At 37.2% G+C, this 25,432-nt stretch overlaps 1 protein-coding gene across 15 annotated transcripts in view; it reads right to left on the bottom strand.

The window, feature by feature from the left end:
• The window catches only part of RALGPS1 (Ral GEF with PH domain and SH3 binding motif 1), a 96,167-nt gene extending 72,013 nt beyond the window's left edge, over positions 1-24,154 (bottom strand). For 6 of the 15 annotated variants that reach the window (XR_006180518.1, XR_006180519.1, XM_042879108.1 and 3 more), the window contains exons 1-11: positions 23,986-24,138; positions 21,196-21,359; positions 20,111-20,206; positions 19,719-19,850; positions 10,411-10,506; positions 8,408-8,515; positions 5,857-5,907; positions 3,843-3,926; positions 3,316-3,405; positions 2,680-2,772; positions 1,565-1,691 (exon numbers count right to left, since the gene is read on the bottom strand). Coding sequence is in view for 13 of the 15 variants with exons in the window: in XM_042879108.1 (XP_042735042.1) it covers positions 1,565-1,691; positions 2,680-2,772; positions 3,316-3,405; positions 3,843-3,926; positions 5,857-5,907; positions 8,408-8,515; positions 10,411-10,467 (610 nt within the window). In the remaining 2 variants the exon portion in view is untranslated. Of the gene's footprint in view, positions 1-1,564; positions 1,692-2,679; positions 2,773-3,315; positions 3,406-3,842; positions 3,927-5,856; positions 5,908-6,540; positions 6,652-8,407; positions 8,516-10,410; positions 10,535-13,311; positions 13,380-19,718; positions 19,851-20,110; positions 20,207-21,195; positions 21,360-23,389; positions 23,723-23,985 lie in introns of those variants that run through there. The other 9 variants (XM_042879098.1, XM_042879101.1, XM_042879099.1 and 6 more) reach the window with 9 other exon arrangements.
• Positions 24,155-25,432: the final 1,278 nt, after the last annotated feature.

Genomic DNA, 25,432 nt, shown 5'->3' on the forward strand with positions numbered 1-25,432 from the left:
AACCACGTCACTTAAAATCTGAGCAATTAAGCCTAGAGTTTTGTCTAGATAAAACATAGAAGTCAGTGTGGGAAGGTGTGATTTAACTTTGGAGATACAAAGTCTGAGAAAAAGAAATAAACTTTGGCAAGCTAAGTTCTAAAATAGCACTTAGCTATGCTACACTTTTCCTCCCTGGAAAAGAATATGAGGAAGAAAAAGTCTTTTAAAGAATTGTCTAGCTAAAGAAACTTCACTCTCCCCCCAGCACTTTCAGCTCTTATAACAGCACTCTCAGATGAATTCATAAGAATAATAATAATGCAAACTGGACACATTTTTCCAAATTTGCAAGTTATGCAAATGACAGAACATCTCGGTTTGTTGAAGGTGTTATTTTAAAATATTATTTGCACACTTTCTTGATCAAAGAGATAATGTACACTTCTTGATAGTAGAGGTGAAAAAATAGAAGTGTGATTTGGATCTAATACCAAAATAATAAATTTTAAAAAAACATCCAATTCTTTTAGCACCCCACTCCTGCTGTGGCGTGGGTGCCACCCATCAGATCAGGCTGCCAAGGGTCTCATCCAGCCTAGTGTTGGGCACCTCCACGAACAGGGCATCCACAACTCCAGGCAGCTTGTTCCATCCTCCCAGTAAAAGATTTTCACTTAATATGTAATTAAATCTTCCCTCTCTTAAAGTCCCACCACTATCTGGCCATGTAGAAGTTGGTCTCCCTCCTGTTTATAATCTCCCTTTAAGTACTGGAAGGCTGCAATATTCAGCTTTTTATATGCACACTTCTGCAAAAAAAGCATTGTATTTGTCTTTTCTTGGGCTAGAAAATAATTACAGTAAATAATCTTACTGTTTCAGTTACAATACATAATTGCTTTCAGAATACAAGATTAAGTATTTCAGAGATTGATTTATTTCTTCAGAAACAAACAAAATAAAGCACAACAGCAGTTTGAAGACATTCCAGCACAAAGAATGGCTTTGTTTAACAGGAATCCATACTTTTGGAGTGCTCTACAAGAATGCTGGCACACTTCAGTACTATGCAAGAACTGCAAGTCAAAAGAGCAGTAAGGGAAGTAATGTCTACATGAAGACAAAAAAGGAGTTACTGAAAAAAACAAGTCAATCATGTAAACTTGCACTGCAGTTTGCTCCCCATTTCAACATATTTACAAGAAACTGACACGAAGCAACTACAACTTAGAGGTACCAAATTGCAGTGTATCTAAAAGAAAATAGCCCAGCAAAAAATAAAAAGCTACATGAATGAGGTATTAGATCACGTTGTACTCAGAAGGCATTTCTGAAACAGTGCTCTTGTATATTCTGATGACCTCAAATGCACATTTAAACAAAGACATATTTAGAGTTCCAGACATTGGTAATGCACACAGTAAGTCAGAATATAGTTTAAAAACTCCATCAGGTCTCACAAAATCTCATGAAATGAAGGAAGGGGTACCAACTATATGCAGTATCCTTCACGTAAATAGCACTGTACATTGATTTTTTAGAAAATGAGCTACAAATAAGCAACCTAAATTTTCACACTCACCTAAATATGGAATACTTGGAACCATTTTTAAGCTTCTGATGTACTCTCGTGTTCTTTTATAATTGTCTTCTTTAGAAAGTAAGTAGTCTAACTTCTCAAAAGTGGCCTTATCTTTGCGATTCAAAAGCTACATAGAAAAAATATGAAGATCATGCAGATTTAAAACAAAGAATCTGTACAAAGACAAATACTGAATAACCCACAATACAGTCATATTAAAATTCAATTATCACCCACAGTAGCATGTTTGAAAAAGTGTTGCTGCTTATTAAAAAAACTAATCTTAAATTTTAAACTATGAAAAATACCATTATTATTTCTCATTATTATCAATAATATATACATCACTACTATGGAGTTTTGAATCATCTCAGCAGTAGTAAAATTTTAGAGGAAAAATGTACATTATTTACAGTCTTCAAAATTTTCTTAGTTTATTAGAATTGCTAAAAATATTTTGAATTTTTTTTTTTTTTTTTTAATAAAAACAGCAACAAGTAGTGCCATTTCAGAGTCATATTAGAAGTACAATAACATTTTCTGAAGAAAAAAAAAAACGGTAAGAAAAGTAAATTACCATGATGCTTACACTTCTGTTTTATATTACTGGACTTACTACAGCCAATTTGAAAACTATGCAGTAATGCAAAGTATACTAATGCAACAAAAGATTAAACCATAAACATAACATATACAATTGTAGCTATAAAAACACATTCTCAATTTCATTTGTTTTTATATTTGCCAGCAGTATTTTTAAGATACTTTAAAAGTCAACTGTGTTAGAATGAATGGAGAATTGTCACACTACAGTGTACATGCACTTGCTGCTGTACAACACTATTGGCAGAAGCCCTGAGGACTTCTGCAATTTTGGAACAACACAGGCCACACAGTTAAGTAACTAACACAGTTAACAAAGCAACACAGAGGTACAGAACAGAAATCCACATAAGGCAGCGCTGCTTTCAAACAAACTAAAAACAAACTTGCCACAAACCCAGAAGATTAAGAACATTGAATGTCTTCTCCCAGAGCACAAAATAATTCATAGAATTCAGAAAAATTCAGCATTCAAACAAGAAAGAAAAGACAACCGTCAAGGGATAACTCACAGCCCAGGTTTTGGTCAGTCTGAAGATGGGTGCACTTTGCAGTGCTGACACCACAGACATAAGAGAATGGAGATTATTCAGCTCTAGAAGCTTCTGTTATAGAAAAAGAAAGAATGGAAAGTAATAAATTTTAGTATGTACAAAAGCAAAGCAGGATTAATTTAATCTCAAAGTTGCCTTTATAAAATAGAGTTTTCATCAATGTCTTTGAACAAACAAAAAAGTCATGCAATGTTATCAATGTATGGAAATCTAAAGACTTCTTTAAAAGTTATATTTTTTCAAATATATCTCCCAAAACAATAACTTCATCTAATTTGTATGTATGATTCTCATGATGCTCCATGAAGAAAACATGGTAGGAAAATTTAAAAGTTCCTGTCAGTATATTACCAAAAGCCAGTGGACATAAGAAGAAGGCAGAGAGATGAAGCGACACCAAGTTACAGGAAAATATGAAATACAAAATAATTACTTGGTTTATTGTTCTTGAAAGTGAACATTAATGTATCAGTATACTTCTGGAAATTAAATACTTAAGCAGGCCAAAAACGTCAACCAAAGATTTTGATCATATTAATTATGACAGGGTCACAAATAAAATTTCAGATCATAGTACAATAAACATGCACTTACTTTAGCAGTTTTCACAAAATGGCTCAGTATTTCTGCCCTTATTTTTAATGTCTGTGCTGTTAATATTTCTCGTACAACCCAGAAACTGACCTATAAACACATACAACTGAATTTATTTACAGTACAGGACTTTACTGCCTAAGACATTTGTAAACTACCTTGAGGCTCTATGAAGAAAACATGGTAGGATAAAAAGAGCTCTCATCTACGTATTACCCAAAAGCATGACCATTGGACATAATAAGTAGGTAGATAAGTGAAGTGACGCTAAAGGAATTGGTAAACTACAGAAAAAGAAGGAAAAGAATTGCTAATATTTTACAACACATGGACAAAAATAATTAGGAACCAAGTCTACAGGAACAACGGAAATATAGACAGTGTAACTGAGAACTGTCATTCAAAAATCTTAATCTTGATTTATAAAAATATTCTTACATTTTTAATTTATAGAAGTAGATCTATTTCTCTTTGTACTTAAAGACAGGTGGCAAACAGTACTTTATCACATTCACCAAGTTATTTACCTGGTTAAACCTCCTAGTGAAGGCAACAATATTTGGAGCAAGGATATGCTTTTCTTTCTTATTCCACCCACAGCTGGCTAGTTCCTAGGAAACAAAAAGCGCTCAAAGTAAGTAATGTTTGAAAATGTTAAGAAGCATAGAAAACTGACACGAGATCTATTATGTACTGCTGAAACCAATCCAAGGCATCACTCATGAAAACTAGCCTAACCAAACACTTCTGTCTTTTCCTGATAGACATACTTGAAACGATTCATATGTACTCCTGCTACCGAGAAAAAACATAATTATTAATATTCATATAAAGGGACACTAAGCAGGTAGTCATAACTGTTGTTTCTGAAATTTAATTCTGCACTTGATTTAGCCCAGGGTTACCCCATAGAAGATAATCAGGGGACAAAGGAGTAAAAGACATCGTTAATTTCTAATTTTAATTACTTCAAACTGGAAATTACGGCTAAACATATCAGTAAGCAATATTATTATTGAAGAATTGAAGAATTATGTTGTTGTTTTGGTTTTGGTTTTTTTTAGAGAGACAGTAGAATTGTGCAACATGAGATGGTTAACAGCTACTATTCCCGATTGTCATCCTCATTACTACAGTTAGTAAAACTTTCATGAATATATCACAGTTTAGCATGCTCACTCTCTAATTTGTTTTATTAAAATATGACAATCTAAACCATTTAAAGAACACAAAATCTGCAACTGTAATAGTAATGTTTACAACTGTTACAAAATAAAAGATGAATAATGAAATCTCTGTAAGTGATATTCAGACCCAAAGAATCCATAATTTGAATGCTGCACAAGTAACAGTCTTTAAAGGTTTGGATTATAGGTGTTTTGGTTTTGGTTTTTTTTTTTTTATTTATTTTTTTGTCTTTTTTTTTTTTTTTTCCCCTTGCTTTTTTGGTGTTTTAAGACAAAAGAGTTTAGCCAGACTCGACTGAAGTGTGGTAAGCACTTAAAAATAGTACTTTGGTGCTAATAAAGCAAGAGATTGCCAGCATGGCACATAGTTTAATTGCAGTCAAAGAAGCATTTTTAAATGCTCATTTATCACAGAGATTAATTCAAAGTCAACCCAAGTTCAAAATAGAAAGAAAAAAATCAATTGCTGTACAGCAAAATATACCCTGAAATAGCTAAACAGATTGCCGAAATTCTTCTTAGAAGTATAAAGTTAACAGAAGATCTAAAAAACAATACAAGGAATGATTTTCTCAATAAACTATTATGCATCGGAAGAAACTTGTAGTGATAACTATATATTAGATTTTGCCAGAAAGTGTTAATTTTCCTGTAGTTACTTCTGGCAATTTCAGATATACTTAGAGAGTCTGCCTCTTTTTAACTATGGACTCAAGTTACCACATATCTACCTATACAGTCTTAACACAGATCTGACAAGCATCTATATGTACATACTGTAAGATGAGTTCTGCCTAACACCGGATCTAAACGATTTCTTTTGTTTTTGGAGTCACAAATTTCAGTTTAAATCACAGTTACTCAACTTTCCAAACATGTGCTATTAATTTAGAGGCCTCCACACCAAAAGGCAGAGAGTCAACAAACACTCCATCTCCAAAAACTACTTCGTACGCACTGAGTGACCTGTCCAGATACAGATGGTTACATGTTACTGCACGAGCACCAGAAAAAGCATTTCAAGTTCTAACATATTTCCAATCTCTATCTTTCACCATTTAAGCCTTCAGGTTTAAGCCACAGGTGAAACATGAACTGACAAATTCGAAAAGGAGAGTAGTCCATTTAGACTTTTTCTTTTAAATAAACATCCACATATAGTAGGGCTTGTAAAAAAGCATAGCTGTCTCCTTTGAAGACAGATGACAAATCAAAGTAAACCAGGCTGGATTATTAGATATTAGATACAGTGCTAGCAGAGTGCAAGAAGTTGAGTGTTTCAAAATGAAAAAGATTTACATAAATGGTTACATTTCCACAGCACCCAAAGATGTAAACAGATAAAAAAACCTACCTCAGGCTGTATAGCTTTAAATACTGGTATATCCATTAATGTAATTTGGCTCTGCAATAAAGATAGAATTTTAATTTATCCTATATGAAGAGTTAACAATTACATGTTTACATATGCTTGATATGGCCCTTCAAACATACAGTAGTATTTTCTCCACAGACCAGAAATGATCAGCCCAGAATTAGGCCACCCCACAGAGACTGTCATACCACAAGAATGCCACCTGAGTGGAAACAAGTCGTTTCGCGCTTTTACATTTAATTGCTGCAACTAGGTGATGGCTTTCAGTACATGTAGCAAGAGCTAAATCTAGGTTTCTCAGAGTCTAAACGGTTTGTGCACTTACTGACGTAACAGAAATAGCAGGAAAAATTATTTGCCCGTCACACAGAAAGCAGACTATCGCTGTCTTGAAATGCAATAATGCACTGTGATATTAACTAGATATAACTGGAACATGCTTTAAAGAGCTCACGCATTTTAATTACTGATGAGTGCCTCCTGATAAGACATCATAATGCCGTTACGAAGCCAACAATTTTTTTTAAAAGTACTTGCAGACCGCTCAGCATCCTGGCTATCAGAAACTTCTGTTGTTCCCTAATTACACTGCATACATTGAAATCCTGTAAAATATATTTGAACAATAGGTTTGTCAATTGTACTGTAAGTATCTAAACTTACTGTGCTTTTAACTTTGTAATTCCCATGATTCAATATTTAGAAGAGTGTCTCCAATGAATGCTTCTTTGGATCTTTCCCCAGGAAAGCTTCTTTGTCAGCTGCTCTGTTTCTCTAAAACAATGCAATAACTTCCAAACCAACTCTCAGAATGCTCAACCGATTACACCAATTAAGAATGGTAACTTTCCATTTAATTCAGATATTAAAAGTTTCTACTATTAGTATAAATCCTTAGACATGAGCCTAATGAGAAAAAACTTCCATAAATTGTTATTTATTTTTAACAAAGATGTTGCTACAAATTCCTAGCTGACCACTCTTAGCTGTCACTAAAAGAAAAGATCAGGTAAATCATGAAAAGTTTTTAACCTGGGACAAGAACAACAACTTCTCAGGCTAAGGAAATTTTCATGTTAAAAGACTGCAAGATCATACTGAAATCAACACTAACAACTACAAAGAAACAAACAGCTTTATCAGCAGGCTTCTTGGTCATGGCTGATAACCATAATCATCATAACGTAAAGGGAAAGTTACCATGGCTTTTGATTACCATTAGAACTAGAGAAAGAAAAAAGGATTAGAAATGTTTGGACTTTGGAGCTAAAAGATGTCTTAAATGACATAACATACGCGTGTGTTCTGAAAGTGTACCATTAAATAAAGACCTTCGCCAACAAGCTTCTGTCTCAAACTAACAGCAGTAAAAATTTTGAACATAACAAAAACTGCAGAGTTATGAATTACATGCAACCTTAAATGAAACAGATAATTTTATAAATACATTTTAGAAATCACTACAAATGCATTTTGCTTGTGTTGAGTACATACAGTGTTCTGAGCTATCTTCAGACTTCATATTGTCTCCTCTGATAAGATTAGTCAACTTATTTTTAGTGAACGTTATTTTTCTGGTTTTACACAAAATTGTAAAACTTTGCCAAAAAGGAGCCAAAATGGCAGGCCATTTCTGTTTCAAGCTGAGTCGATGCAGATTTGCCATCCAAGTACTTTTACATTTCTACCTAACAACAGTTTTCACCTGCATATTCTGGATTAGTGTTTGAAAAAAGATTCAACACAATTTTTTTCCAAACTGACAAACGTACAGGAGTAATGTAGCCATATCATCATAGAATACTAGAATAGCTTGGATCGGAAGGAACCTCAGGCATCATCAAGCTCCACCCCCACTGCCAGGCAGGGTCATCAACCTCCACATGTAATTCTAGACCAGGCTGCCCAGGGCCTCATCCAACCTGGCTTTAACAGCCCCACATCTTTTTTGTGAAGGTGGCATTACAGGTATGATTTTAAGACAAGTGAATGGAACACAGTTTTGATGATCAGAATATTCACAGAAACACTGAACTAGGTTCAATTACTGTCATCCTCAACTTGCTGGGGAGCCAGAAAGGGTAACATGTAAATTACAACAGTAAGAGACAAACCATGAAAACTACATAGACTCACACCAAATCAGCAGCTCTGCTTTCTGTTTAGTACTGAAAACTTAGCATTAATGACTACGAAGTTTCATTACTGTTTTTAAGAAGCAGATTTTTCTGAGAAACTGATGTTTCACTGGAAAATATGAGTATTTGTGGTTTCAATTAAAACAAACAAACAAGCTAACAAAAACCAACGGAACTACACATACCTAGCACTATCATTATCAAGCGTACTGTTTTCTGAAACACTGGGAAAAAAATCAAATAGCTTTAAGTAGAAAGCAAATATACTATGTCAATTCAGCACTGAAATATTAGACTCTGAAACATAGTTCATATAATAGATTTGTTTATTATATGCTGCAAGCCGCAAAAAGTATACATGCATAAATGCAAAAATAAATATTTCTACTTACAGCAAACTCCTCAGGAGTTACTTTTAATACATCAAATACAACAGCATCATAACTCTTATTGGCATAATCTGAACTTCGGCCTTCCAGAGAATCTGAGCTGCTACTACCCTACAAAGAAAAAAGAAAAAAAAAGTACACTTATCTGCAGACTGGTTAAAAAAATAAATCAAGAAATTATTCAAAAAAGCATGGACTTCTAAATAATTTAAAAGTATGAATCTTTAAATTCGTGTGGTTTGTGAATGCTGCCAGTTTATTTCAGAAATCTTCCTTCTGTAAGAACTTAAGCAACATATAATTCTACCTGTATCGATTTTCCAGCTTTTGAAAGCTGTGTCTGAAATACAGACAAAAGTGCTGTTACATAAAGGCAAACTTGGGATATTGAAAATTCATATTCAGAGGAAATGTTTCAATTAAATATGCCAAGCAAAGAGTAGGAATAATAGGCAGATTTGAATCATGCACACAAAGAAGGGAAGGAAAAAAGAAAAAAAGGAAAACTGACATGTTCTGAAATGTAACTGAAGTTCAGACTCCACAAAACACACAGTGAAGCTGACGAACACCCTGTTACGGGATTTTGTGCAAGTCAAAAGATTACTCTGATTCAAAGACAGGACAAGATTGATTTCTGGTAGTACTAACCAGAACATTCTCCTCAGGAAACCCTTAGGGTGCAAACATATGGCAGTGGGGGGATGTTTCCTATGTGCTTGTTCTGCCCCTATGCCCCTCTTCATGCACTTGCAGTTGGTCACTTTCAAAAGCAGAATAATGGATAAGAAGAATCTTTGGTTTGACCATGGAGACTACTTACGCTCTGAGCTATCACAGATATTTCTGTCCTGAGAAATGGCTTCTTCGCACCATTTTAAACAGGAATTTAAGTGGAAACCAGAATTGTGTTTACACATCCAGTTTGAAACTATTCCCATCTTGAGAGAAGAAGGCATTTATATCATATTTGAGAAAAAACTGCAGGCCACAGCTGTGTCATGTATTTTTGATTTGTTAAATAGCTTTTGAAGTTCACTACTGAAACAACTGATTCACATCATGAAAATCAGGAGAACCACTTTGACAGGATCAAATTTTGTGCACAGAAGGTGCTACTATGGAAAAAGTTGCTTCACACAGTTTTTAGGTTTCTTAAGGGAACAAGAAGTAGAATTTCTCAAGTAGAGAAGAATGTCATCAAAACATTACCTGATTCAAAAAGCAAATGTAATTGCAATCATACATTTAAAATGTGCTTTACTGGGTAAAAAAAGAAAAATTCAGTGGGATAGCTAATTTCTAAGCAGTATTCAGTTGGCTGTCTTGGACTAACAAACACAGCCTACCATCTGTACACAGATCAAATAGATCACTTTGTTGCCTGGTTTTCAAAGGATACAGAGGATTAAAATGAACACCATCTTACAGACTACTACTAGACTAGTAAATTTCCCCAAAAAAAGAAAACCAACTAGATGGAATATATCTGACTGGCTCTATCTGGGTGGTCTGCTACATTGTTCTTGTTAACAAATACTGGCATTTTCAGAAATGTACATTATGCAGTAACTGGTCAAAAATACTATTTAAAACTAATCTAAATCAGTTATTGTCATTATCAACAACAACAACAAAAGAATAGGCTCAGAACCATGGAGCTTAAATTACCATCTTGTCAAATATTTATCACAGAATCAACGAATCACAGAATCACATGGTTGGAAAGCACCTACATAATCATCTAGGCCAACCATCCTCCTCTACCATCATTACTACCCACTAAGCTACTAACGCTACTATCTTGCAGCAGCTCATCCAGATGCCTCTTGAACACCACCAGGGATTTTACACCATTGGTAAGAAACACAACTGACATGACCTACAGTGTAAAAGGGCTTCTCTGAGTTTTGAAACAAACCAAACCTTTCGTTTTGATAATGGAGATGAAACAATACAATTAAAACAAAAATCAAAACAAAACAAAAAATAACAGTGAACTGTACCTCTGGAGTGGCAGAGGCGACCATCACATTGGCCATGAAGTCATTCCTTTTATACATGCTCGCACCAAGAAGCAACAATTTTCAGCTCCACCAGCACTGGAAATACATGACAAAAACAGAATTCCTGTAAAGCAAATGCATTCATGAAAATAAACACAAGAAATTTCACTGTTCTTTTCCCTGTGAAGACCATTTTAGAAATAATATAATTGTAAAGGCTAGATCCTTTTTTGCCTTTCAGGTACCAGCTCTAAAAGACTGTAAGCAAGTATCATTAGAGCTCTGCCAAGTCTTTATCTCCACTTTCAATTAACTCAGTAAGTGTTCTGTTTGTTTGCTTTAAAAAAATAAAAGGGTTGGCATTTAAGTTGAATTAGATTTTATGTGAAAACTACATTCATTCATCCAGAAACTGCAGGATAACAGAACACGTTTACAGACAAGAAACTGAAACAACTGACTGAAGAAATGGTGTTTTTCCTCACGATTCTCTGCTCATCACTTCTGAGTGCATTAATTACTCTTATAAATGGTAATTGAAATCTGACTGTATCTTTGTAAGACAGAAGTTAAATTAGTTAGATTAGCTGTTCACACAAGTGTGTCTGAAAGGATTTTACGTCAAGTCACAAAGAGTAGATATTTTCCAGAGCAGAGAACCAGCCAACATCACTCTCCGCTGTAGGAAGGGAGAATCTCAGGGATTCTGGATAATCCAGCACGGTCTCAAGGAAAAATTTTCAAATGGTCTTCAAGCAGAGATGCAATTCCAAATTGGCCTGGGACTTCACACACATAATATACCACATTAAGCTTCCTCCAGAATCCAGAGACAGAATGGCCAAAAACACCTCAAGTAAGTGATACAACAAAGACACTACCTCTGTCTAGTTGGTTGAAATACTTCATTCCAGCTATACTGCTGCAGAAACACAAAAAGTCAAATGAAAAATGAAAAAAAAAAAAAAAAAAAAAAACAACCCAAAAACCAAGCAACAAGAAAACCCACTAATGTATTGCAGCACTGGCTTTACAGATGTTGAGCACAACAGTAATACTCTTACACAAAAGAACCACCAAATCTTTAAGTACAAATACAAGACACTGTATTCCTAAGAATTCAGCCAAGAATCATCTTCCTTATATCATAAAATCTGTAAAAAAAAAAAAAAAAAAAAAAATCATAAAATCTTTCCTTGCATGTATTTTAGTAATCACGCTTTAAAGGATAAGTATCACATGGACAGAGGTAGATGCAAATCATCAGTTATCAAACTCTCTCAACCAGAAGAAACAAGTTCTATACAAACAGGCACAACTGAAACAACAGCTAATTCAACTACAGGAATTCAAGGATACAAGGATTGTCATAATAACCCCACAAAAATTTTCAAAATAAAATCAATTATACAAATACAACAACTTGTGCTTCCACATACAAAAGCATTCATTTTATTCAAAATTTTATGGAAGTAAAATGGGTAAAATTTTAAGGAAATAAAAGAAATCCTGAGCAACTTTATTTTCAAATCTACATTAAAAAAAAAAAAAAAACAAAAAAACAAGAAAACAAACAAACAACCATAGAACCTGACTACAGCATTTCTAATTCAAAATAAAAAACACCTTCTATTTTAGCTTATTTAGGAAAGGTGATATTTTCACTTCACTTAACACCCCACAAAGTCTTACAGGACAAACAGCAGCAACCCTTCACATAATCTCACAGACATGTGAAATTAATCAGTATCTCTATTGAAAACGATGCTAGAATCATCTCAAACTGGTCAAGAAACAGTTTCCTTCATCTCACATACAAACAAATTTGTGCTCTGAGCAGTAAGAGATTGCAAATTATTTTTGGGTCTGGAATTGTTCCTGCTAAAAACCCTTAGAGATACTCAAGTGGAAAGCAATTTTTTAATCATGGAATTTCTTTCAAATGTGGCACCTACAGCATGGCCATAAAAACTCTCATCTCTTCTTTCTCCAGATTCTTGAATAGGCTTTCCAGTGTGCAGGGACTAAAAAACGCTATCACTGGGGAAGAGAAAATCCTGCATGTGATCTTGTAAGCTGCCCAAGGTCAGTTTTACTGATAATTTTAATATTCATTACAGGAGAGACAAAAGTGCTTTAATACATGAGACCAAAAGCACTGACATTTTTGCCGGTAGCAAACAAAAATGGATGAATCAGGATGCAAATACACACACCAAACAGAGGTTGCTGGTTCTCTGTTGCCAACTTAACAAATACATTTAACATAAGCATTTATTCCCCATGTAGTAATCAAGTAAAATTGAAAAGATAAAATCAAAACAAAAACCCCTACAAGAGTAATCTCTAAAGCAAGTACACCACTATTCTACCCACATTTGTCAAATTTTGTCTCTGTGGCACCAAAGTGGGACTCTATGGAGTTAATTTTACATTTTTAGTGATACGTATTTATTTGACAAGGACCACAAATTCATTATGCAAAAAAAGTCGTGAAGAACTCTGAAGCACAGATATCAGCTCTGTTCAACAAAGTTCCCATGTCATAAATTCTGAATGCTAGCAGAGCATTCAGGAAAACATCTTAAAAAATATGAGGGTAATAATCTAAACAAGCACTAGTGATCATTCCTCATTAGTTTTCTTGACAGAGGAAAGAATACCAGGATATACAGACATCTGATCAGACCTAGTAGAGCCATTCTGTGCTCTAAACTACAAATGTCTTCGCCAATTTCAAACCTTACTTACTACCTTTTTAAATTCATTATGGTTTTCCTAGTATCTCTGAATCATGAAATAAGTATACCATGCCTTTAAAAAAAAAAAAAAACAAAAAACATACTTTAGTATATTACCAAGAGCTAACAGTTTTTTCCTATGGTCAAATTAGCTGCTTACCTGTTCAGTGAAGACAATTGAAAAACGCTAGGGCCCTGTATGAACACTGATAAACTTGGTTGAAATACCTGGAATTTAACAGATTGGTTTATTAAAAAAATAAAATGGTACCAAACATCAGAACGATTAGCTTTCATTGACCAAGGCAAGTGAATGAGTAACACTGAAAGGATGTTGTTTTCAAGATTTATCTCCATCAAGATTTAAAAAAAAAAATGTTATTCCACTTTCACCATTTTTTTAGGCAGCTGTCACAACCTAAGGACGCCTTTACAATAAGCTGTGCTGAGCTCTACGTTCAGCTTTGGTTTATGATCACTGCACTCATTTTCCTGTTTCTTCATTCCACAACTATTCCTGCAGATGTTCAACATTAGAATGTTTCTTTACTTCATGAACCATGAACAAAATCATATTCAGATGCTGTAGGCGTAGAGTGCAAATGAAAATATGTTAGTACAGTTAGTGTATTTGAAGAGGAAAGTGGGACGGTATTAAGAAAACAGGATGAAACAAGAATGTGGTTATAATTGCACCCCCGTGCTTGCCTTCAGCCACTGATGTGAAACATATATCACCACTTACACCATATACAGCTGCAGCCTAGAGGCTCGAAAGAGGTAAAAGAACCCCACTGTTTTGCATTTTTAATAAATACAAATTGAAAGGGAATTAACACCAAGGTAATCTAGAACCATGTTTTGCTGCTTCTCCACTTCTAAGTAGTTGTGCAGCTTTGTTTGTCTTGAAATTTCTTTTGCTTACCGTCATTGTCTTAAAAATAAAAATGAATTCTCAAGATTATTCTGAATCTGAACAATTTACAGCTGCTTTGTCATTGTAGTGACAGAGAACACCAACTCAGAAGCACTTTCAAAGGAGAATTTCCTCAATTTTTTTCAAAAAGCAACTACTGAATGCAATAACAGGATACCCTCTAACCTGGAAAAAAGTAATGCGCAAATTTCAGGAGCACTGAGCAACAGCACTGTAAAATCCCTTTACTCCTGACTGACAGAATTGCCTCTGAAGAGTTTAGTACTTTCAGACACCAGATCCTATCTTTATTTTCCCAAGTGCCTCCATCCAGTCACATCCCAATTCTCAAACTCCACTTCTCATTCCTTCCCACGTGTTTTTTACAAAGCGGAAAGGAAAAGGATCGTGTTTCCAATTATAAAGGCAGAAGTGGTCAACTTCTTCCTTTGGAAAAGAGCATCATTTTATACACTATTCTTTCATGACATACAATGTATACATAAACATACCTAAGAGCATCTAGACAGTTGAATTGTCTAGTCACAATGTTTTATATGAACAAGCTCTTGTCCTGAAATAATTCAGCACTGAATATTTTTGGCCATTTTGTACAAGACAAAAACTCTGATGTATTCAAAACAAATAGAAAGAATAACTGCCTACTAACAGTTAAGAAAAAAAAGTAATTAGGCTATACAAGATTTAAAGAGCCTTTACACTTATGTGACTAAAATCCTTTTAAGGAACAATTGTCTTGTGTGAGTATTTCATACCCATTTCACCAAGAAGTTCCTAAAATAAGTTCCACGGTACTTTAGGCAACAGTACCACCTATAGATAAAACAGGTCACGAACAAGCTAGTAGTTTCATGCACATTCTTTTCTGAGGATTATAGTTAAGGATAAACAATGAAAACCTAGTGGAAATTAAACATAAGAAATCCCATGCTGGTCTGCGAAGCTATGTCCTTAGAAGAAAAACAGTATTCCAAAGTTCAGTACAGGAATTTAAAGCATTCACTGTTATACTTCCAGCACAAATACAAAGAGTGAGCAGGATTAACAAAAAAATTGCATCTCATTAGCCTTGTCAATCTACAACAAATTGAAATAGGAAACAAAACAAACAAAAACATATAAACATTTTTAACTTTCTCTGGATTAACTGTGTGTTAATCCTGTCTCTGAGGAAACTGCAAACTGAAAGGTAAATGAACAGTTTTCAGTAACATGCACTTTCCCTAAGCAAGCAAACTGAAAAGCATCAACTGATGAAAGTTGCCAAAGAATCAAGTCTAACTCATGAAGAGACAGATTTCTCCTACTAAAATTATTTGATTTCTCCTATTTCCACTTCTCTGGTGCATGCGTACTTTCAGTTCTATCATGAAGAAAGAAGGACAAATACTCCAAATGTCAGTAGCTGCTGTAGTGAGTTTTAAGAAACAACCTCAAAATCCAGGTCCCAAACTACTTGGGTTTTATGAATGTACACAATTGATTTAAATTATATCTAACAGTAGGTTAGAAACAATATTCAAAGCTCAGTTTGTTTTTACGACATGCTCTATAAAACCCTTTTCATTGTCACTGAAAAACTCTCAAGCAGTAATTTCTAGTTAAACATAGCATTATGCTTAAATTTCCTAACAAAACTAGTTAACATCTAGCCTGCGACACTAACCAGCATTAACATACTGTGAAGCAGTAAACACTATATTAGAGCAAGGACTGGTAGTTGCAGTATTTGCCACAAAAGCAGAACAGCCTTTGCAGTTTCCAAGTGCTCTATAAATAATAAGATGGTTTTGTGTTGAAATGTTAGAAGACAGCAGGAGTCTCTCACATGTTCTGCTCCCATTGGAAACAAGAAGTTGCATTTCTTAAATTAAGAAAACAACTCCAAGCTACTCCCACACCCCGTACCCCCTCTTCCCACCCCCCTGCGAAAAAAGAAAACAGCATTCTTTGTGACTACTTACAATGTCTCATTCTGTGTCAACCATAAAACAGACTTATCCTCTCCAAAACTGATTTGTTTTAGAACGCTTCAGTGCTTGCAATGTTCCATTAGGCAGCAGTGATTCTTACCTTACTAAAAGGCCTATTTTCAAAATGTTGTCTTTTTTTTTTTGTTTTAGTGTACAATCACAACTCAGAAAGTCTACTAAAGACAAATGCATATTCTTAAGAATTTAAAATGGAAATGAGTACTTTTAGGTTCTTCTCTTATACACAATTACTCAGAAAATCTATTTTTTAGAGTTCTTTGGAAAAATGGAGAAAAAGTGTCATAACTTGATCGATGCGAAATCAGTAAAAGGACAATGCTAGGCAGCGCTTAACCATGCTTTGTCCCAGTTAATGTACCCAGGACTGGACAACACTTTAATTGCTCACATTTTCCAACAATCGAAACTAACATCATAAGAGTTAATATTGCAGTATTGTTTTGACTGAAAGCGCAATCATTTTGAAAGAGATTTGTAAAGCGTAGAAACTACTAACTTGATCAGGCAAAGCAGTAATGGTAATCTATACTCCAGTAATCAAGACATCCACAAAGAAATGGATAAATATTCCCTAGTTAGCATTAAGAGTTATTTACCACAACTGTTGTCATGTTTGTTCACTGCTTCACCAGCAGAAAGTTAATTCAGAAATCCTACTGCCTCTCAGAGACTCTGTAGCATCCATAACATAACACCCATCTTTTCACAGAATCAGAGGCTGAAACTGTTCGATCCATCTGCTCAAGAAAGTTCAGATGAGTTTTGATTGCCACCATCCTGCAGTATTTCTGGGCAATCTCTTCCAGTGCTTGACTGTTATCAAAGTAAATTTCATGCTTAGATGAAATTTCCTGGTTTTGTTCTGTGGTCATTGCCTCTCTTTTCCATTCACTGAGTAGCACTGAAAAGTTTGCCTCTATCCTCTTCGCATCTTCTCATCAGGTGCCTCTATACATTGGTAGCATTTCCCATGAGCCTGCTCTCTTCCACAATAGGCAGCTTTCAGTCTCTCATTACATGAATGATGTTTCAGTACCCTTAACCATCCTCGTGGCCCCTTGTTGGACTCATTCCAGTATGTCCATAACTTTCTTGAACTAGGAAGCCCAGTACTGAACTCAGCACTCCAGATATTATATAACCAGGTGCTGAATAGAACAGATGGATCATATCCTACAGCCTGCTGGCCTTGTTCTTCTTAGTGCAGCCCAGCACTTTCACAGTAACAGAGCAGTCAACAAAAAACTGTAATGACCAGAAAAGAAAAAAAAAAAAACCACCAACAACAAACAGATGAAACAAATTCCCTTTTCTATCCCACCCATTTTTTCTAGTGAACTAACGATGAATGCTTATAACTTTGGTAAAACAACTTCTGCTACTGAAGAGCCTTCAACACTGACAAAGTAACAAGTGTGCTTGTGTGAAAGCACAGTACAACAACAAACAAAACCCATAACCATCAGGGAATAGCTAACTGTACACATCAATAAACTGACTGACAGAAAGACTACATGGAAATCACAGAATTCACGAGGATTACAGTGTGGCACAAGCACTTCCAACTCCTGAAAAATATCACAACTTCATTTCTCAAGAAAAACAGGGAGAAGGAAATTGAGGGAAATGAAGCAAATGCTTTGATGATTCTTCACTCAACGGAAAAGACAATGATCGCTGTATGGAATTAACCAGAATTTTAGATTTGAATCCTTTAGGGTGATAACTAGAAACTGCTGAGCAATTAACTTTTGACTGCTCAGTGATGTCTGTTGTGAATATATGGACAAAGATGACTCAGTTTAATTAGAGAAACTTTCACTCTCTCAGTGGGGGAAAGAAGCAAGAAGTGAACAGAATCAGCAAACTCACTGCACAAGAAATAAATTAGATGCCTGTATAATCAAAGAATAGTAGGATATTATAATCACAAAATAAACAAGAGTTAGGCAAAGTAGACTATGATAACAAAAGAGAATAAATGGAAGGCTTACCCCTATCCTGGGCTCACCCACAAAACACCAGTAGAGGAGATCTCCAGACGAGATCCTTCCCCTCTGGCAGCCAGCTCTTCAATAGGTCTAGGAGGGGTGCAGCCAGGCTCCACCCCTTCCGGCAGCACAGGTGAATTGCCTTCACTGTGCTCCTCTGGCTGACTCAAGGCTCACCTCAGGTGATCAATCAGAGGTTCAGGCTGTGACTCAGCAGTTCCCATACAGATGCCTTAGAGACAATTTATTTGTTAGAAATACCAATGTAAATCTAGAGAAGACTTCTGTGCCTCAGTCAAAACTGAGGGATAGAGATGTTCATTATTTTGGGACCATTCAAGTATAAAAAAAAAGACCTTAGACAGTGTAAATGTCTACTTATTTCAGCTAATGCGATCCAGAAGGCAATCGTAACTATGATGTTCCTGAAACAAAGAACTCAAGAAAAGATATACACACAGGAGGAATTCAGAGATTACTACTGGTCACAGTGCATAGGGTCACAGTGAGTGTGGGTTCTGCTTCCAACAAGGTGTAACAGACAAAATCTGTACCAAAAAAAGCTGACAGATTCACTGAGGGTGATATTTCAATCAGCCAAGACAATGCTCAAGAACATTACTCACTCCAGTTGTCTTAGGCTTCCTCTAGACATAGATGCTAACACCAGCAGAGAAAGCTACCTTATGCCTCTCAAATGACTGGCTTAAAACTGATGAGTCTGGAAGCAATACTCATTCCCACAGATGACTGTGTGAAGGCAACTTGACTGTAATACATACATCAGACCAAGCAGGCCTTCAAATCAGAATCTCCAGTTCAGCCTCCTATCGACACTCAATAAGGAATGACTGTGAACTGCTGGTCCCACTTTCCCAGAACAGTGAAAGAACACTACACTCCTACATATATTCTGGCTACTTCCAGAAATGCAGCTGGTGCATTACTATGTAGAATTAAATTGCTTTATCTTAATACAAACAACATGCAGTTGATATTCTGCAGGAGTCACCCTTACAAACGCAGCTCACAGAGGTTGTCTATTGACATCTGAAAAAAATAAAATAAACATTTATAACATAGAATAACTGTTTGTTGTGGTTAACTGATAATTACTTGAGTTAAAAAAAAAAAAAAGACCATCAGTCTTAGCAAATGGTAAGCAAATGAAAATTATCAGATAGAAAGAGGGGAGGAAAAAAAAAAAAAAAAAGAGAATAAGCACTGCTGTGTAACACTGAAGGTAAAAAAAGTGGAAAAATATTTAACAGCTTAACAATGCTTGCTACAAAAATAATACACGTCCTCAACAAAGAATGAATAATAAATGTCAGTCCTGAGAATCTGATACCATAATGATCCACATCAAAATAAAGCTGCAGTTTCCTCTGTGGGAAAAGTAAGTCTTCTCACAAAAGCCAGTCCTACTCAAACAAGTCTGCTGACTTACAACAAGTTATATGTTTGAGAGAGCTACAAATTCATGTAAATCTCAAAAAAGCAGTCACAGAAAAATAAACATCTGCAATATTACTGTAATAATTACCGTCACAACTCTAAGTTCCTTCAGCACAAGAGCACTGAAAGATAATTCAAACAAATAAAAACAGTAAAATACACACTCCAATCACAGATGAATACTTACAGAATAAAGTAGTTCTGCACTCATTCAACCCATTTTGCCACACATCTTCAGTAGGCCATTGTTCAGACTTGACACCTCTGACCATAGAGTAGTTTTTATCTTGTTTACAAGCATGACATTCCTGCGAATTACCTGAAAACAGAATTATGGCAAATATTTATTATATAACTCACTTCTTTTCAAAATGTACATTTCCATTCTGAAACGTGTTCAAGGTATTTTCATTGGATTTTACAGGAAACATCCTCCCAGCTTCAAATTGCTTTGGTGGCTAATTCCACAGTCTAGTTTGACTAATGCGTGACAAATTCCGAAACTCAAAAATGAAGGTGACATCACTGATGAGAAGCAACATTAAGAATTTCATAACTAATTATTCTCCAAATAAATACCTGCATCTCTCGCTCACACAGTCAGTAAAACTCCCAGTCAGATATGGCTGTGGTTATCGGTAAACACCATCTTGTTTTGGTTTCTTCAAGACTTAACTAAACATAGCAGAATGGACAAAGAACAAAATACAATCAATCATTCTTATTTTTTATATTGGCAAATTAAGAACAGCCCTTTTAGCAAACAAGACCAGCAGCAAACCTGATAAAACACTGTTCCGGTAACTCGCCTTGATGACACTGAACACATGCAGTTCGTACCAGCATCACAGAAAACAATCCTTTGCTTGAAAGTACTTTTCTTATCACTCACACAGAACTTATCTGAGCTTCTAATAAACAAGAGCAAGAACTCTGTGCCTAAGCTAAATACCCTGAATCACAGAAGAATAGAAGTGCCAAGTTACAAATGAGTCAGTATCCACTGAAGTATTTCAACCAAAAAGAAACGGAACGCACACTCTCATTCCATCTCAACTTTGCCAACCAAGTTAGACCCCTGGCAGTTTTGTTTACTTGCTTTTTGGGGACACAGTCTATTCAATTTGTTTCTTTCACTCTGAATGTCTCCAAATACTAACTTTCCAAATAAAATTTTGATACATCTGAAAAAACTGTTTTTGCAAACACCGTGCTCTCCACAAATGCTAGCATGATAGAACACTTCAGTTGGGCAGAAATAATTGTTTCTCCACCTTCACACTGTTAATAGTCAAAAGTCATTTGCTATTGAAGGTACAGACACCAGTTAGGCAGACAGAGTTTATCGCGAACAGATATACGTGACACACAGGTCAGCAAACAAATGCAGGGAAGAAAATAATTTATTGTTGAAAATTATCATCGATATTCAGAATACTAAAGGAGACCCCCATGTAATCTTTTCATCTTGACACCAATATTTGTTCACAATAAAGCACATTTCACACACACAAAAAAAAACAACAAAAATCATTTAAAAAAATAATCCAGGTATTTATTAGACTTGATGAAAAGCTTGTTGACAAAAGAAACATTCAGCACTACACACATGAAAGAGTGACAAAAAGCAACCACCACCACCAAAACTATAAAAATTAACTCACCTCAAATCATGCCATAAACAACTGTAGAATATATCAAAATCCTTACATTTTGTACCATCTGCTAAAGGAACTAGGAAAGCTTCCACAAAGTTTCCATCTTCTCAATTTCTTTGGTTTAACATGTTCCTTCAGAAAGTATCTAAATATTTATTTTGGAGAAATTTCTGCAAGATAGGAAAAAGCTCACTTATCCAAACATGAGAAAAATACAGATTTTTAGTACTTAAAGGAGTTTATTTTCTCAGTTAAATATACTTATTCTTACTTAAGAGATGGGATACTGAATTTCTGACTGCCTATTGAATAAAAAGATGTTAGTCATAAAAGAAAATAATTGGAAACAGCATATTTGAACTGTGCTGTCTTTGTTGCTTTGATGAAGGATCAACTATGCTTTGCTAAGCGCAAGAATGAAGTCTACATTCACATATCAGTTGCAGGGTTTTCTAATTCAACATTTAAACATCTGGAAACACGAGTCAGCATACAAAACACCTAAACCTGTTACTCATTTTCCACCACTTGAAGATGACATTTTATAAGATAAGCCTAAAGATAATACAGTAATGTTAAACTAAACCTTAGTTTACTGAAATAAAAGAACATTCTGAAAAGCCATTCTCACTTGGATAGAAGAGCACATCTAGTGTATCGCTCAGAAAACTGAATATTTATGATGAATAAACATGACCTAAAGACCAAATTAAAATTAGGCCTTCAGTGATGACAGAAAATAAGACAGTTCAGATGCAAGAGGACAAGATGAGAGAACTAGGTTTGTTAGACATAATAATAGTGGAATTAAGTGCACCATCAGCAAGTTTGCTGACAGCAGAAAAGCAAGCGATGCAGCTGATAGAAGAGAAGGAAGAGATGCCATCCAGGCCCAGGGACATGGGCAAGGTTCGCAGTAGGCCCATGTGAACTCAGACAACCCCTGCTTAAACAAGAGATAAAATCTGTTGAATGAGAGTTTTACACAGACAAATGTTGTTGAAAACTGAAGTTTTAATTGAAAGAAAAGCGAAATATGTTTTGTAGTCGTTGAAAAAGAAGAGCTTTAGCTCCAGTGCTCTGCCCTCTTGTTTGCCTTTGGCACTGGACACTTCAGAAAACAATGACAGAACAAAAAATATAACTGACGTGGTCACTAATGGACTTTAAAAAAAAAAAAAAAAAAGCTTTCTAAAAACTTCAGAAATATATTTTTTAAAATAAGTTTCTTAGACTATTAGATTGACAAAAGCTGTGCTTCCTATGCAAGCTCGTTTTAAACTTGTTTACATTTGTATGCATGACAACTGAAACTCTCTTCCACTTTCTAAAGCTCTCCTCCATTAATGCTTTTAAATACACTTTTGTAGACACATACAACATTGATTACAAAGAGCACTGAGGACCTAGAAACAAAGTTTATACGGACAGAAGCAAAGTACATACAGAAGACTATCTAGGTGAGTAGTAGATTGTCCCCCTTCATTTTTTCTGTTTCTTTACCTTGGTTTAGTGAACAATTTCATAAAAATACAGTTTTCTAATATTTCTCTTCTAAACTGATGCTATCACGCAGGATAGAAAACAAAGAAAACTGACAAAGAAGTACAAATTATACAATAAATCATTGAGGAATAACATGAGAATCCCAACAGAAAAACAAATCTGAATTTAAAGGCACCTGTTAGGTACAGATTGCTACAACCAACTCTAGAAGTCCTTAAAGGAGGGAATATCTTTCCAGATGCCAACACAGACAAATCCAGATTTAATGCTTTCTCAAAAAAAAGATGAAAGAGTAACTAGGCTCCATTTTCACATACACAGAACTACCGACGGGGATATGCTGCAGTTCTGTAGGCAAGCATCTCAGCAGCTCTTCCTCCACCAAATGCCAACGCCTCGACACCCTGCAGCCTGTTGCGGCATGGCTCAAGTTTGAACAAAAAATAACTTTAAGTGATCTGACAACAGACAGATCTCAGGCAACCAAGGCTCCTTAGAAGTACTTGAACAATATAACTCATACTACGTGAAAACAGTTTTTCAAATTTAGCCCCGAAACTCAGCGGAGGGCGCAATCAAATCCAAAAGGTTTACGTCTGCACTTTGCATTACCCAGCTAACAGATACTGAGTCCCGAAAAGCACAGCACCTCCCGAACCCCCGGTCCCAAAGCAACAACCTCATTCCATCGCACCTTTCACGCCCTGGAAACCCAACCGGTCAGTAAACCGTCTGCGCAGCGGCCGCTCCCGAGGTAGATACGGCTCGCAACAGGCCGGCTGCGCCCGGTGCTTGGAAGGGAAGGGCCGAAAAGGGGCGGCAACGTAAAGCGGCAATGACGGGACGCGCCATGGAGGTGCGCGGCCCGGCGCCGAGGTGCTGCTCCGGCGGGAACGCAGAGGACAGCGGCGGCTCCTCCGAACCCAAGCGCGACTCCAGTGGAGCCCGGGGACGCTCCTAGAGGAGAGGTCCCCCGGCGACGGAGGCGGGCAGCTCCGGGACCCCGCGTCTCACACCTGCTCGGGGACCGCGCCGCGCCCCTACGGAACGCCGGATAGCCGCGCGCTTCCCCCCGGCGCTCGGGCTCCGGCCGGGCCCGCGGCCGCAGAGCTCCGCCCGCTACACGCGCCCGAGGCGGGGACGGGAACAACGGCGGCAGGGACGAGCCCAAAAGTGCGCTCCGACGGAGGGGGCGCAGCCCGGCCGCGCAACACCCGTCCCGTACAGGACGCGGGGCCCGGCCGCGCAACACCCGTCCCGTACAGGACGCGGGGCCCGGCCGCGTCTCACCTGTCCCAGAGCCCGCGGCCCCGGGCGACGCCCGCGAACCTTCTCGATATCGGCGGCCCGGCAGCAGGAGAGAGCTGCAGCCCGCCCGCTTACCGCCACTGACAACGAGGCCCGCGCCGGCAAGGGGGGATCAAAGGGAGGGGACGGGGTGCGCCGGACTGACGGGCGCGCCAACCAACCGCCGCTCCTCACGGCAGCGCTCACCAACCCGTGTGCCGCGGGGCGGGGCCGCGCCAGCGAGCGATCGAGTGCGCAGGAGCCGCCGCTGCCCGCAGGTGCGCGGTGGTGCGCTGTCCGTAGGAGCGCGCGGCTGCTGCGCGGTGCTCGGCCCCGTTTGTTCTGGCTGACGAGAGCGGCGTCGGGTTGGGCGGATCCCTGGGACGAGTCGAGCCTCAGGGCTTTGGCGAGGGGGAGTCCGGGCTACTCGGTCGGACAGGCCTTGTGTGCCGCTGCTGGGGTTCCTGGGAAGGCCCGCCCCGCCGAGCAGCCGAAGGACGCCTGGAAGCGGAGCCTCTGCCTCGAAGAGAGCCGCTCTTCGCCTGTCGTCCGCTGCACTGCGGCCTTTAGAAGCCACAAGTCAAACTTTGTTTTCATGTTTAAGAAATGGCTCTGGAGACATCTGATAAAATACAGCGGATAATACTTCTTCTAAGGGAGCCAACTAGGGCTTATTATGCTTATTGGAATATTGTCATATTTGAAGGAGAACCTGCAGTGCTGAATGCTTCCTTTAAAAATGGTACAGAAACCTTCAGTCATTCAGGCTATGAGTCAGAAAAATAAAAATGCATCTTTCTCTTATTCGGTTTCTCCAAAAGCAGTATCCAGCAGGTGATCAATCTGCAGACATCACTGTAAGGAAAGCACCTGCTTTTTTGATTGGTAGCTACATACCCACGTATGAGCTCTCAACTGACTGAATGTGGTAGAGATTTGGTGCTCCAAATGGATGCGGCTAAGTCCGTAGGGGGCTGATGGGATCCATCCCAGGGTACTGGAAGAGCTGGCTGTTATCACTGAAAGACTGGTTTCAATTATTTTGCAATGGCCTCAGGAATCTGGAAGGGTCCCAATTGACTGGAAGATGGCAAATGTCCCAGTTTCCATGAAGGGCGAGAAAGAAGATCCTGGTAGTCACATGTCTTTTGTAATAAGGTTATCCATCTTGATAGAAGATGGGATAGGAAGGCCAGTAGATGTGGTGGGGGTTTTTTTGTTTTTTTGTTTTTTTGTTTTTTTTTTTTGTTGTTGTTGTTGTTTTTTAAATTTTAACAAAGCAATCAATATTGTTTCTCACATTGTCCTTCTGGACAAAATGTCCAGCACAGGTAGACAAGTACACAGTATGATGGGTGAGCAATTAATAATTAATTGACTGATAGGTTGAGTTCAAAGGGATTTAGTGGGTGGGATCTCATCAGGCTGGCAGATAGATACTTATTGTGGA

The sequence above is a fragment of the Lagopus leucura genome, unplaced genomic scaffold (genome assembly GCF_019238085.1).
Source record: "Lagopus leucura isolate 7727_CA_CO unplaced genomic scaffold, USGS_WTPT01 Super-Scaffold_100022, whole genome shotgun sequence".
NCBI lineage: Eukaryota > Metazoa > Chordata > Aves > Galliformes > Phasianidae > Lagopus > Lagopus leucura.